The sequence below is a fragment of the Hirundo rustica genome, chromosome 3 (genome assembly GCF_015227805.2).
Source record: "Hirundo rustica isolate bHirRus1 chromosome 3, bHirRus1.pri.v3, whole genome shotgun sequence".
Lineage (NCBI taxonomy): Eukaryota > Metazoa > Chordata > Aves > Passeriformes > Hirundinidae > Hirundo > Hirundo rustica.
This window is the reverse complement of record NC_053452.1, coordinates 33,161,965-33,177,449: the sequence shown is the minus strand read 5'-3', so window position 1 is coordinate 33,177,449 and position 15,485 is coordinate 33,161,965. Positions and strand designations below refer to the sequence as shown.

The 15,485-nt window shown below is 37.5% G+C and overlaps 1 protein-coding gene across 10 annotated transcripts in view; it reads left to right on the top strand.

The window, feature by feature from the left end:
- Window positions 1–15,485, top strand: part of PLD5 (phospholipase D family member 5) — a 172,873-nt gene that overhangs the window by 62,035 nt on the left and 95,353 nt on the right. For 8 of the 10 annotated variants that reach the window (XM_040059552.2, XM_040059553.2, XM_058419905.1 and 5 more), the window contains one exon: window positions 10,801–10,937. The exons of 1 other annotated variant lie outside the window; for it this stretch is intronic. In XM_040059552.2, the coding sequence (XP_039915486.1) occupies window positions 10,801–10,937 (137 nt within the window). Of the gene's footprint in view, window positions 1–10,800; window positions 10,945–15,485 lie in introns of all 10 variants that reach the window. One more of the 10 variants, XM_058419906.1, reaches the window with a different exon arrangement.

Sequence of the window (15,485 nt, the reverse complement as noted above, 5' to 3'; positions counted from 1 at the left end):
CTTGGTGCTCTTTTTTGTTTGCTTGCTTGGTATACATTTGTGTGTGTTTATAATTTTATTGTATTTGTAAATATTCAAGTATTTATTCATTTCTTGTGATTCAGGGAAGCTGAAGTCAATATGACACTCCCATCTTTACTCATAATATTACATATTACTCAGCCAGTAAAGGATTTTTCAATCAAGTGGAGTTACTTAAGATATAGTATGAACACTGTCATTTAATTCAAATACAGAATTCTTTAGGATAAAACCCATGGTACCTAAATTACCTTGAGTCTTTCACAGGAAAGAAAGCATAGATCAGATACACTTAATCACTATAATTAACTAGTTTACCTTTATATCTCTGATTAGCTGCAGATCATAAGCCTCTGTTTTCCTTTATCTCTCTTTACAGTAGAATGTAATTCCTATTGTGAATGTCACATTGGTTGTGCTCTCTGTAACAATGGAATTAACTTCTTGGCCAGATGGCAAATCTATTAGTTCAACATGTACTTGCAGTGTAGTTAGAAATTCAGAATGAGCTAAAATTAAATGCTTCCCATATGAGATAATTTCTTTTCCTGAACTTGTGTAATTTATAACAGAGTTAATAGAACTTTTTCTTTAAGTGTATCTTGTCAGAATGAGTGAAAGCAAACTTAAAAAAAAAAAAATCTCAATTTGCTGTTTACACTTTATGAAAAAGAATCTGTCTATTTGTGATTTATGTAACAAAATTCGTTAGTACATCCAGGTTCAGTTGCACCAACTGCCTTTGTAGAATTAATGCTTTATATGAACTTAATGTGATAATACTGTAATTGATGGTAGATACATTCTTAGCCCGTTCCAGCTGCAGGATTAAATGCTAAAATCTCATTGCAAAGCTTTAATGTAATGTATTTTACCTTGTTAATTTGGATAAGAAGACACATGCTTCAGGTAGAGTGATGGACTTGTAATTCTACAGAACTGCACTTGAGCTCAAATTTGTGTCTAACAGCCAACCTGATGGAGTCTATGTAGCCACAACTTTTTATTTTTAGGCTTTTTTTTTGGTCTTGTCTCATTTTGAAAGTATCTTAGCTAAACAAAAGCTGTGTGCATGAAGCTTGAGCAGACTGTACATATGATCATTTAATGTGCCAAAAATGACGTATGCAAACACTGTGAATAAACTTTCTTCATTACTTTAAAATTTCACTTAGTTTGTCTTAAAGCTTTATTAGCAGCACTATTATATAAAACACTTTCAAGAAAGAAAGTGACTCGTAGTTGAAGCTGTGCTGTCAGAGAATCTTACATTACTTAACTGAGTGCATTACTAGAATTTTTTTCTGCAGTTACTAACCATACAAATGTAACTTGTAGTTAATTTTAAACATAAAAGAGGCATTGCCATTTGAAAATTAGAGTATTGGAATGTAATGTAATTGTAATGTAAATCAGTGTATTCATCTGTATAGAGTCTGGTCTGCCTTCATGCTACTACTTAGAATTGCCTACTGCTAATTTGTCTTTGTGGTTTAGAGGCAGATTTATGTTGGATGTTAATGGTCATTATTATGTGTCCGTTTGTGTGTATAAATATACATATTTAAGAATACATATACACAAAAATTAATAACTGTTCTGGAACAAGAATCTATATCACAAATGCTCGCTGATTTCAGCTAACATGGCGCGTGGGTAAGACACACAGAGATGTTTTGGTGCTATTTGGATGCCTCAGTGATATGGGGTGATCTGTCACAGACATGCTTCCACTGATACTGTTTACTGTATTTTCTTTTAAAAGGTCCTTACCACATAGAAATCTATTTATCATGTGCTCAGAAAATAGCTGCCAAATATTTTGCTGATCTCCTTTGTCAGGGAGTCTGAAGCTCTTTGATGTTGCAATGGTAAATACCACAGTTTGCTAGAGCACACCCTGTCCTGTCCTCTGTTCCAAATTCTTCCTGTCCTGCACTCAGCCTGTTAAAATATACTGAATATCTGGATGTTACCATCTAAACAGATTGTCTTTAGGCTGGAATGTGCCTTAATAGCATGGCAGGGTGGTTGTTAAAATTTAAAGCATTTCCAGCAGTTATATATTGGGCTTTTAGGAGCCTTACCTGAAAAGCTAAAGCTGTCTTAGTTATTGCAGTCTGCCTAGTTTTGTGCAGAATTATGCTGCCAGAACTGCCAGTATTAGACTGATCCAGAGGAATTGGGATTTTGTATTCAAAAGTGACCAGATGAAAATAAAAGCTGAAATAAATCCTGAAATAAAAACATGATTTCAAGTACTTCAAATGTTGGATGTCCTCTCTTTCCTGGTGATACATTTATAATTAGTCTGAAATATCTAAGAGAAAAAGTTTTGAGCATGTTTAACCAGCAACTAAGAAAAAAATACCATTTCCCCCTTCTTTTTACCTTTGAACTTTCCATTTAACTTTGGTAGAAATATAATTAATCTTTAGATTAAAAGTTGAACATGTACAATAAACAATTCATTCCAGAAGAGATTTAAGAAAATCTTGAGTCAGGGTTAGTAAAAAAATGTGATTTTGATGAATGCAAGCAAAGTAAAGAAAAGAGAGTATTACTGTAGACTATTTTTTTGCCTGTTGATTTTGAAAACCAGAGAATTTTTGGCTAGAGACAGATGCAATATGGCAACTTAATGCAACTCTTTGTTTTGCATCCGTGGAAGATTCTGGGTTTTTTGAGATTCTGATATTTCAGTCTAGTTTTTCATTAGGAGTTAAGACTGTCAACATCAAAATTAAATTAGTTGTTGAGAGTATTAGGCCTACAATTCAGAGTAGGGCTTTCTAACGGCTTTGTTTGCATGCTATAGAGTCCAGAAAGATACATAAAGGGTGTAAAATTTGAAAGAGCATTTTCCAATAGAGGTTGGACTTCTAGGCTCTAGGCCAGTGTTTTTATCATCTGCTATATACCCCCAGCCAGCTGTCCTCAGATGATTATAATTGATTTTAAATGGACTGTTCTGCAATATATTAATTGCTGGCATCTTCATGTTGTTATTAATTTCATTCTTTCTCAAAATACTGCCTTATGGGATCAAGCTCTTGATGGGAAATAATAGACCAAATGTTTGTTTGCTCAGTTATTTGTTGCTGGGTTTCACCTGATTTCTGAAGAGGTCAGTTTTTAATTGTATTTGTGAAATAAAGTTGTACATAGATGGTTTCTTATCTGTACATAAAAGATGTAATATATAAAATTAAGTACTGTACATGTGACACGATTTTTTTGTGTTTTGTGGTTTTTTGGTTGGTTGGTTGGTTGGTTTTGTTTTCCTGGTGAAGTAATGGCTGTAATGCTAGCTGCGGTAAGAATGCTTACTTAGAGGGTCCAGGTTTAAAGATGCACAAAAAGATATTGGAATATAGAAATCTTACTCGCACTGTTTTTTCATACTAATGAAGTATTAATAGTCTTCTGAATTGGCTGTTCAGGCCAGGTTCAGATTGTTCGATACCTTTTTTCTTTCTTTTTCTCTTCGCAGGAGACACTAGATTTGAGTAGAGTGTTACTTTTAGTGTAGACAATGGCCTTTTTTTGACGTTGCCAGATTATAATACTGCCTTACATTATGCTGAAGACTGAGTCGATATATCATGATGAGAAGTCAGGGCCCAATTTTGGGAAAATGGCACATGAACACTTAAATGTATTCAGGCTTTTTTCCCTATCCTCTTGCGCCAATTTTGGTCGACAAATTGCATGAGAGGTTAGTTGGTTATGTGGTGGAAACCTTTCTTTCTTACAGACCTCATGTTCGGAATGTTAATATCTTTCTGCAGTAGAGAATTTTGTGTGGAGGAGGTCTAGATAAGTAACCTCTAAAGCCTTGGATTTCTTCCAAAGTGGTTTATTGGTTTTCTATTTATAGCCATGTGCCTGTCTGCGTGTTATGTGCCTGACCTGCTGGAGCAAAGGTTTGTTCAGGGAGCAGTGAAGCCAAGGCAGGTGCTTTGCTGGGTGTGTGCTCAGGGCCCAGAGCCCCCCCAAGGGAGGGATTCTTCCCACCCTTGTTCTTCCTTCCTGTTCCTGTTCCCCTGCTTGCTGCTGAGCCCTGGGTGTGGTGGAAGGCAAACCTTTGGACTGTCTCTCCCTTGGTAGAGTCACTTACTTCTGTCTTTCTCAGCCCAGTCTACCTGCATATGGATCTTCTAAAATTTCTGAGATAATTATATTATATTAATCTTTCTATATAAATCAAATACAGATTCAAAAGGAACAGAGAAGATAGGAGGACTGCTGGACAGGGTCTTTTCACTTCCTTGGAAAACACATTAAAAGATGTGTTGTTTGGAGAATTAGTTGGTAATTCTCTTGCTTCTGTGTGTACCTATAGGACTAAATATTTACTGTTGATTTTGCTTTAAACTGTCTGCATTCAGTCTTGAAAGGTAAACAAAATATGCCAACTTGAAGTCGAGGCTAAGGAATTTTTTTGCCTTGCATGCAGTTCAGGCATTATAGCAGGATGTAGAAATCTAAGTCGACACAATGTGAAATGATGTGACATGGTCAGGCTGTTCTCTGCCATAAATCTTGATTCCTTCTGCAGAAAAATGGAACTATTTAAGAATGTAGAAAATACATTCTGCAGCTTGGACTCATGGTGTGTCTAGTCCTGCTCTGTGTGCATACCAGTGGGCAGTGGCATGTTTCCCATCATCTCTAGCAGAGGGCACATCCCAGCTTGTTTTCTCTAGCATCTGATGAGGATGTATTTTTGAAAGCTTCGTCTAATCTCTTTTTAAACCTCCTGCTGCTGTTTGCTTTCACAGCCTCCCATGGCAACAAATTCCAGATGCTTAATATTGTCTTCATAAAAAAGTACTTTATCTTTTTGAAACTTAACTCCTGAAGTTTCAATAAACATCCACTATTTCTGGAACTGTAGTACTTGGTGAATAATTCTGCCTTCACTATACCAGATGTTCATGTGTAGATACTGTACCCCTTGGTCATATTTCTTCTGCTCTCCAAACTGTGGACTCCTACACTGTTTTGGTCTGTCTTCCTAAAACATCTGTTCCAGCCTGTTAATAATTTTGGTTATTCTTTTTCCTAGTTGTTTCTCAGTTCCTGCATATGTGCAACTGGTTGGTCCTACCTGCTTGTAGCTCTTTTCTCTTCCTTTATTGAAATTTAACCTATTTTTGTTGACATACTCCCTAAAGAGTCAAGAACATTTTTAAATTTTAATCTAGTCTTCAATTCGTACTGCTTTGGTTTTGATTGAAAACTTAATAACCACTTTTCATTCCTACTACATAATTTAGATTGTTACTGGATACATGAACAAAACTGATACAAAGCAGAATTCTCTGAATCCATTCTAAATGTAGAATCCATTCTAAAATGTCCTCCCATTTTTTCAATGAACTTGTTTTTCAATCAGCTTTACACCTCTCCTGTGATAATCTGGACATAGCTGCTGTGGTTTGTAAGAAAGAGTTTATAAAGGTGAGAGTCTACGTTATTTTCAGTTCCTCCAGCAGGATAATAGGGCTTGTGACTAGGAAAGATAAAAATCAGAATTGATCAATGTGACTTTTTTATGACAAAGCTTCTTACCTTCTAGATATCTGCATATTTTCTAGAGACTGAAGCTAAAATAAGTAGCTTATTGTTTCCCAACTTCTATGTCTGATATCCATTTTTTCTTGAATATGAGTAACACTTTTGCATTTTCCAGGCTTCTGATATTTCACTCAGGCTTGTGAGTTTTCAGAGGTGAGTCCTAATGGTTCTCTGTTAATTTCAGCCACTACCAAGGATGAAGCTAACTAAGTCCAGCTAATTTTAAAGTATTTAACTTACCTTAGCAATCTATTCCTTCTTATTATTTTTAAGAGGATTTTAAGTGTTGACTTGCATTAATCATACCAGCTGGGAGATTCAAGACTGCAAGGAAGATTACTAGTGTATGCAGATTCCAGATTAAGGGGAAATAGTATTTATAATAATGTTTTTCTTTAACAAACACACATGACCAGGGGTAGTCCAGGAATGATTGCCAATTATTGAAGTCCAGTTCCTTGCTGTCTTTGGCAGGTGTATTGTAGCACCTGACTCATGAACAGCTCTCTAAGAGCTGTTGAACAGTTACGGGTGCTGCAGAGGGGTGCTTTTGTTGTCACGTTTGTGTTCACCTGTGTCGCAGGAAAGAGCAGACTAATGAAATGACCGAAGATGTGAAAGCCTGCCTCTTAGAGCCTCGGCAGTTCTGACAAGCAGGTATAAATTCTGTGTTAGTGTGGTGTATAAGTATCGCCTTCTTCAGTCTTTAAATAGGTATAAAAAAATGAAGCACAAGTTCAAAGCCACGACACGTTTTGTTGTTATGTAGTCAGTTTTACCAGTAGATGCAGCATTGCAATTTCATGGCTTCTGTTTTGGGGAAGGACATTCTTGTACTGCATTGTAGGAGGAGTAAATTCCTGATGAAAATCTCAGTCTCACAGAAGTGCCTGTTGTTGGTGAAGAAACTGAAGGCTTCAGGAGCCAGTGAAGTGTTCTTAATAGCTTTTGAGCCATGCGAGTGTAGTAAAGACAGAATACTTTTTCTTGCTCTAGTTCTCAATTCTGCATGGGTATCCAAGGCTCTGGTAAGCTTAGATGACATAGGCTATCTTTTTTTCTTAATAATAAACAAGCAGGTCCTTCCCAGATTAAACTTCAGTCTGAATAGTACTGTACTGCATACCTGTTGTGCAGCTTTTGACATTTCTTCTCACTCTCTCCCTAGAGGTACGGCAACGTGAAAAAATCCTCAAGCTTTGTTTTAGTAATGCAGTGTTCTGGTGGATTTATTTTAACTTGGGTAGTGTTTAAGCTAGTTGAGCCAGGTGTAAGAAACACATTTTACTCACAGTATTTTTGATAATCCTTGTTCCTGCAGGAGTTTCTTTCCCAATCTTCCTTAAGCCCTGAACAAATCTTTCTCTCATGCAACAGAATTTCTGAGCTTGCACATCAGTACAGTCAAGTTAGTAGGTGGTCTGGCCCTGGGCCTCTTAGCATCTGTAGCAGCCTTTAAATATGTAAAAGAGAGAATGAAATGCTCTGTTCACTGTTTTCCATGAGTACAGGAAGGAAAAAAAAGGAATTTTTGCAGCATAAGAGACTTAAGTTGGGCATCAGTCAGGTGCTTAGTTATGAAAAGGGGTTGCCTGAAAAGACTGCAGGATCTCTTTCAACTCTAGAGTTTTGGGGAAAGGTTAAACAAATACCTGTTAGAATTAATATTTGTGCAAATTAACTATGTATGTGGACAGATAGACTGCATAAGTTTTAGAGATCCTTCTTGACTCTGTATTCTGTAATTAAGAGTTGAAGACTGAAAGCTTGAACACTGAAGCATTTACTGGAGGAAACAGAAGGATAGATCTGATAAGCTCAGAGGGATCCCAGTTGCCAAGGGGTTGTGCACCAAGACAACATCAAACAAAGAGTCTGCCCAAGCCCACCGACACGGGGGTCTGAAGAGCAGCCTAGCAGGTCCCTTCGAGTCTGTCAGTGGTGTGAGCTCTTTGATTTTGGATTCTTTCATGAAGCCTGCTATTCCTTGCACATGGACACACACAGAGGCATGCATGGATGGTGTAATAGAACAGGGATAAGGCCTATCCTAATCTGTTTCAGTTAGGGAAAAGTTATTTGAAAATTGTCAGCATTATGGCAAAGTGTGTGCAAATAAAGACTTAGTACCATCATGAAAAGATAGGCTCCTAACACTTGTTTGATGAAAGTAGTTGTTTTTTATTCTTTGTTTTCTAGTATAAATATGAATTGTAATGTAAACAATTTCCAAACATTAATTTATAATGTAATTTGTAGATTTAAAAACAATGAAAAAGCCACCACTCAGCAGGAGTAAGTTCAACATGAACTGTGAAGCTTTTTAAAACCCCCTTACTCTCTTTAATTCTTTTTAACTGGTATTTACTTGACCCTGTTAAGCTGGTACTTAAGAAAAGGTGAGATAATTAATCCATTATAGTTGTCAAAGACAACTGCATAATATAATAAAGGATCTGTAAAATAAGAGCAGTAAAATAGGTTTGTGTGGTTCTGTCTTTATTCTGGTGCTGGTAGAATAGCAGTGGTCTCACTAATAGTACTAAGTTTTGTGCTGCTTATAGTGAGCAAAAATCACAAACTGCAGAGCCTGACAAGCTGTATGCATTAAAGAACGGGGATTTAAACTCCATACAATTTTCAGCTACAACACAGAAGTCAAGAAACCTTGAATATGTTCCCCAAAATTACGTGGAATGGAAATTCATGCCAGATTAGGAGGATCCATTCAGAATTATTTTGACTTCCCCTTTCCATATTGCTTTAACATGAGCACCTAGGAATTTCTGGAAATTGCATAAGATTTCCTGATATTTAACTTTAAGCATCTGTTACATCTGCCTTTTTTCCCCCACACCCGCTCCCCCTTGTGATACCATGCTATTGTTGGTACCATGTAGATTTTACATGGATTTGGCCTTCAAGCTTTAAGCAGGTTGAGAGGTTTCTAGAGGTGTGTTATGACTTACAACGCTGTGGCCACCTTTTATTGAAGCATCTCCTGCTGTCTCCGTGTGTACTGGCTCAGCCTCGAAGGCTGATGTGGTTCCTGCTGGCCCAGTGATCCCACTACTCTCTGTAGTTGTTGTGGAGCTCACATGGCAGTGTAACAAGAAGATGGGAATTATTCTCCGGAGCAATAGTGTGAAGTCTTTCACACCGCATGGCAGCTGGGATGCTTGTGCCACAAATGCATCCAGAGTAAGTCAAGATTAGTCCCAGGGTGTGGAGTGGCAGCAGTTAGGCTCATTTGGGAGGAAAAGGAGCCCTATTGTTGTGAGCCCTGCTGAGTCACATCCCCTGCTCCTAGGGACTAGAAAATGAGCCCAGGCTCTTTTTGCTTTGCTGATTGTCGGAGTAGCTTTGCTGTCTTGCTGCCATGGTACGTTCAGTGTGTGGAGGAACCTGCTTCAAAGGGTCTCTGCAAATACCTTTGCAGTACTGCAAAAAACAGCATGAGACAGTGGTCATCTTAACAGCAGTCTGAAGTGTCCTGATGAAGAAAGGGCATAGAGCAGTGTCCCAGACGTGAATACCTACTTTTCTTTGGAACGTCTTAGTTTTTCTTGCCAGTAGTACGAGGCAATGAGACAGCGTTTAACAATTTTCTCCTATGTCCCACTCATACAGCCTTAGTTCTGGACATCCAGGTGCAGTAATTTACAACTCTTCAAATGTTGCCAGGATTCTATCCAGCATCAGGAAAAAACTTTCCATTTATTTTATTTCATAAGTTAGCTTTCTATGGCTGAAGAAGCTTTTCTTACACGGCATTCTTTTAAGATTTTAGTTAATGTATTAGAAATACAGATTTAAACATATATTTGAAATGTATAAAAGTGTCTAATATGCATCATATTTGAAATATGCATATAACCTGAACCACACACTCAGTGTTACTGTTAAAGGATAGTTTTGTCACTAAATTTCAGATGAGTTTTTCCTGTTTGTCTGAAGATGTTTGCTGTGTTTTGTGTTTTCACATAATTATATCTGATTTATTCTGAAATGAAACATGAGCTTGTTTCTCTTGAGGAGTGCACTAGCTGGGAAGTATTGGAAGGTTTTTCATTTAAAAAAAAGTTAGACCATTTCTGTAGGTATATGGGAAAATGTTCTTATTACTCTGAAACTTATTGCCTCTTAAACAAAATATCAGGAACAATGAAAATACTATGAAATTGTTATCAGCTCCAAGCATGATATTTCCTTTCCCTTAAATTTTTCATGCTTTCCAGCTGTCCCATTACTTTATGAGGCCTTTTCCTCCAAGTGACATTTTAATTACGGGGCAGAATGAAAATTAAGAAAGTAACTATCACAACGGAAGTTAGACGTTGATATTTTGATATATGGGTGAGATTTTGTTTAAATCAGTAGAAAAATGCCCAGCATATTTGTTTGAACATTTGGCTTCAGAATAGAATATACTCTATGTTTATGCAGGTAGGTAAATTGCATGTCAAAAGACTTTCTTTTGGAGGTTTCACATTTATCTAGGGTGCTACCAGGTGCATCTGATTTATTACTGCAAGATTTCATAAGGCAGTGCTATGCCATGTTTTAATATTTAATCTGAGATGTGGAGGGCATGGCCTGTCATACTGAGCAACAGTCTCCCATTGTTTCCTCAAATCCCATCTCTCATCTGTGAATTTGTTTTCATTATATTATAAATATTGTGGGGCAAGGACTTCCCAAAGTGTCTGAGTGACTGTGACAGTCATAGTGACGATGTCAGATACTTTTTGTAGCAATAGAAAAAAATATTTTGCTCTTCAGTTTTCTTGCAATGGAACGTTTTATTTCAACCCAACGCAACAAAACTTTTAAGTGCTATCCCAAGTGTGTACTTTACCTGTGAAGCGCAATCAGGAAATACGTAGTTAATGTAGGAATCATTATTTTAAAGCATAATGCTTTCCTTGTGGTACAAACAGAAAGCAGTCTAAATTATGAATATTATTTATGACATGAATTATTTAACAGTGTCTGGGAGAATTAAAATATATCTCAAGGTGATACATGAAGGACAGTTTTGAGAATGTTTTGATCCTGAGGTGTGTTTCATGTTGACAGCTATGGCAGTAAGATCTTCACAGAAATTTAGATCTTATATAAAAGCTTTAGAGTCTCAGGTCGTTGACTAGAATGTGCTCATGCCATTAAAACTTTTTTAATCTTAATCTCTTTCAGTCCCAGCAAAGATGCATTGTGATCTTTGCACTGGTATGCTGCTTTGCAATTCTGGTTGCACTGATATTTTCGGCAGTGGATATTATGGGAGAAGATGAGGATGGACTATCAGAAAAGAACTGTCAAAATAACTGTCGGTAAGAGGTAACAAAAAAAACTTCTCTTTTGGGGTGGAAAGAAACGTGTGTATTATATAAGGACATGAAGTAATTGCCATGGTCCTATGGTGTTATGGGGAAGAGCAGCTAACAGAGGAAGAAATGGTTTCTCATTTTGAATTTTTGGTTTCAGAGGTTAGTTTAACAGAGTAAAGCACACTTTTTGAAGTTATTTTTGGTGGCGGGTTTTGAGCAAGACCCTTGTGTTAGATCAATTATTTTGTAAGCCTGAGCCAAAGCCGATTAAGTTTCAGTAATTGAGTACTGAAGTAGATCACATAGTTCCGAATTCTTTCATGTTGATTTCTCCAGAAAGGTCACTAATGCCTTTGGACCTAAGATTGCTGTCTCTTCTGTGTAGGGGGAGCTTTTCTATTTCTTGTTTGATACATTCCTGTTATAGACAGGGTGGCTCACCTATGAACTGTGAAGGAAATCAGTGATATGGTCAGAGAGATGAGTGTTGACAGTATTGAATTAAGATTAGCCTCAGACACCTGCCTTGGTTATGCATATCTTTTAACTTTTAGTTCTGTTAGTTTTAAGTAGGTGATTGTTTTGGGGCCTTTCATGTCCAGATTGTGAATCTCATTTTGCTGCTCCTCATTGTCAGATTCCTTCATGAATCTGTTCATTAGTGATGACCAATACTTTCCTAGATCACACTGTCCCAGGTCCTCTTCTGTCCATCAAGCTGATTTAAAAATGATTTGTAGGCTTCATTCCCAGTTGTATTCTGTTTGGGCTTTTATCAAGACCTCTAATTTTATACAGATCCACTGTGTGAAAATAAAAAATCATTGTTAAATAACTTCACAGGAATCCATTCTAATCTGATCATGGAATTGCTGGAGTGGGAGGGGGTGCCTGGGCATCCTCCAGTCCATGACCCCACTCAGAACAGAGTCAGCTACAGCAGGTTGCTCAGGTCTGTGCATAGTCATGGTCTGGGTAGCTCCAAGGATGGATTCCACAGCCTTTCTGGACAGCCTGTTCCACTGTGCAGAGCCTACCAAACTGCCAGTGGCTGGGTGTACAGTGGGTAGGAGCTAATTGACGTTTGCATTTTAGAATAATATAATGAAAGATTAATGTTTCTTTGAGCCTTTGATCCTTATTTCTGCTATTCTTTGTTCATTTTGTGTGAAAACTCTTTTGGGGACAGTGCCTTTTTTAAAATGCTGCACCTGTTACACTACAGACAGCACTAATTCAGAATCCAGAAAACTTTGTGATTTTTTTTTTTTAATTAGAATGCTTTTTTATAATATTATTTGCATGCACTTAAGAAACAAAGAAACCACAAAAACAAAAAACCCCAAGAGGATTCTTTTAATCTATATCTCCTTTCAAATGAAATATACTTGCAGCATCAGGTAGCTTTGTCCTGAAACCAGCTGTCCTGGCACTTTTTCCCATAATTGTTTTAGGTTTGATTTTGTTCACTTCATTGTACTCCTACAGGTCTGGGCAGCCTTCTGATATCTTCTCTGAATTTTCTAGAGTTCAGCCAGCTTTCTTTTCCCCATCAAGGTCTTAAGTGTCTTTCACTGTGAGATGTTGCCTTCCAAAATTTTTGAAGATACTGCATGTGTCACCTCTACACCCACTGTCTCCATGTGTGAATCTTTGACAGAACTAGGTCAGATGAGGGGAAAGTCTTTCTGCTCATTCGCTTCAGTGTGCCACACACAACTTCAAAACACTCAGAAACTACTGCACCATGTTTCCTCTTAGTTGTATCAATTGTATCAACTAATGGTTTCCATTTTGTTCCGGGTGGCTGAGTAGGCCTGGCCAAGGAAGGACTTCATATTCTTCACTTTTTATTCTTCAAAGGGAAAAAACCTCAGTAGTACTGTGTGGATGTGATACACAGTACTAAGAAAAACAGGGATATTATTTTTTTTTTCCATGTAAGAGATTGATTTCTTCTGTCTCTTTGTATGGGTTACAGCAATCTGCCTTTCCAAAGAATGCTTGCCTTTGCTCAGTGTTTTGTTGGTTCACATGTCAGTCTTGTCCCCTCCTGGGTTGTGTTAGAGGGGCCTGAGACTAAATTCAGCACCTTGATTTTAAACATAAAAGTCAATTAAACTGCTCTGCATTTGCAGGGATAAAAGTGAACCCAGACCCCAGCTCTATTTTAAGGTGCCTTTCACGGAGTGATTCAAGTGCGTGATCTAGCTACTAATGCCTGAACCAGAAGGCACATAAATGCTGTGTGTATAAACTGCCTAAACCATTTCTAATAACGGTATCCAAGTGCTGGCAGCTGCTGCCTGCTAACATTCAATCCTTCTCTACATGATGAAACCGGGGTGCTTTATGTGTTAAATACATCACAGAGTTTAATGAAGTGTCACCAATCCATTGCTGCTGATGGCATATATTTAGTACTTGGGCTAAGCACTTTCATTAAGTAAGACAAGAGTTACTGAATTCTTACATTTCTGTTATGTGAATATTTTCCCTGACGTTCAGGAAGAGGTGCTTACATTTGCAGGATGTGCTGAGACAATGGTAATAGGTGAAATGTTTGTCAAATATAAGTTTATATGTATGAGCCCATAATTAATTTTTTTCTGCATTAACTGATTGAGTTTGTGAAGAATGTTGATGAGAAAGGATGCTGTTGATTTGAGAAGAACTTTGCTGATGCTTTGTTAATGGCTGTTTTCTTTGGAAAATTTCTTTTTCATGTTTTTGTCTTAAAGGAAAATACACCTGAAATAGAACTGTGGTCTAGAAAAGTTATCTGGCTAGAAAGTTTTGGAGCTTATGTCAAAAAATAGAATTTTTAAGAGAGAGAAAGAGAACATAAGAGGAAGCCTTTTTAGATTCTAGAGCTTTTGCAAGTGGTGATTTCCAGTAAATCTTACATCTCTCTTTGTTGTTGTGATTGGATTGTTCAGGAACACAAATGCAGCTTCTCTGATCTGCTTGTAATTCAACATGAGGATCCTCTTCTATAAACCATTCCTTAAACTCTCACTACGTGGGGAATAGTTACTGCATATGTTCCCAAAATGACCTTACTCTTTATTGATGTATTTATTTCTCTTGGGGACTTTGTAACAAAAATAAGTCAGGGAGTGAGAAATCAGGCTTTTATGCATATCTTCTCTGATTGCTGGTGGGACTGATGCTACCCATCCTATTAAAAGGAATGTCAACTGATTGAAATTAGAAGAATAAAAAAAGTAGCAGTGACTGTGGAAAGTTGAAGCTTTGCAGTTTGTGCTCGGTATGTGAAAGGGAAATAATTCTCTTGAGACATCCACAGTAATGTTGTTAGGCAGCCCTGATGGATGAGGCTGGTTAAGAGGATATGCTTAGCAGTCTGGGAATTTTGCCTGTCTTGCTGTGGGTCCATTAGACACTGAATCTATAAAATTAGATTATTGTAATTTGAAAATAGTTCATTTTAATGGCTGATCCCTTGTGAATAAATCTTGGCAGGCCTCTGATGTAACGTCAGTTAAGACTTACTTGACTTTGTTGGAATTGACTGATAAACTCTAAAAATGGCAATTTGGGAAACAGAAGAAATGACAACTATTAAGAGATTGTCTCTGCTATCCAAACTATTTGAACCAAGGTTGTTTTGATTTATTAATGGTAACTTGAGCTGCTTGAGGCTCAATTTGAGCCTCTTTTCCTGCTTGTTGGTGCTGATAGTCACGCTAGGGATCCTACAGAGTTTGCACATGCCCTTAGTTATCCTTGTCTCGCTGGCTTTGCCAACATCTGTTGAAGCGGTGGTAGTGGCTGGCATAGCTCCTACCTCTGGCTGTGGGCTTGGCCCGAACTCTTGAGAGGGACTGAAGAACGAGGGGGAACGGGAAGCAATGGTAGCTACTTTCCGTGCTTACAAAGCTAAAACCAAAACGGTTGTCATGATGTTCTCTTTTTATTTTTTTTTTTTTTTTTTTTTCCCCCCAATATTGCCTTTCTCTGATAATAATTTGAAGGATTTTCTTGCTTTCTGTTTGTGTGTGTTTTCAAGGCAGATTCAGTCTTACATTCTGTTCCAGGGATGCTGGGTTTGGTTATTTCTCCTCAGAAAAATCAAGGCACTTGTTCTTTTGTGTTTGGATTTGCCTTGGAAGAATTTGCTGTTGTTTATGACAGGAGTGGTCAAGCCTATTTAGTTAGGCTTTTACCAATGCTGCCCCATAACAAGTAGTGATGATACCTGAGCAGTGTTTGTGATTTCTTTAGATATTGTTTGGATTGTTTTGGATAAGGGTTGGTATCCTGGAAAGGAGCTGCGTCTCCCTGTTGACGTGCAAAGCTTTAGAATTCAACAGTACCCTGCAACATGGAATTTCAGAGATTAAATCCAGTTGTATACAATAATTACTTATATTGAACAATTACTGTGTGTTGCATGCATTGCTTTCAATTTCATTAGATGATTATTCTCTGGTTGTGAAAGAGGACCCACAATTGATTTTTTTCTGTTGCCTTATAAATCTTTCTTTCAACTACTCTGCTATTTCACTAAGTAGGGTTTTGCAGCAC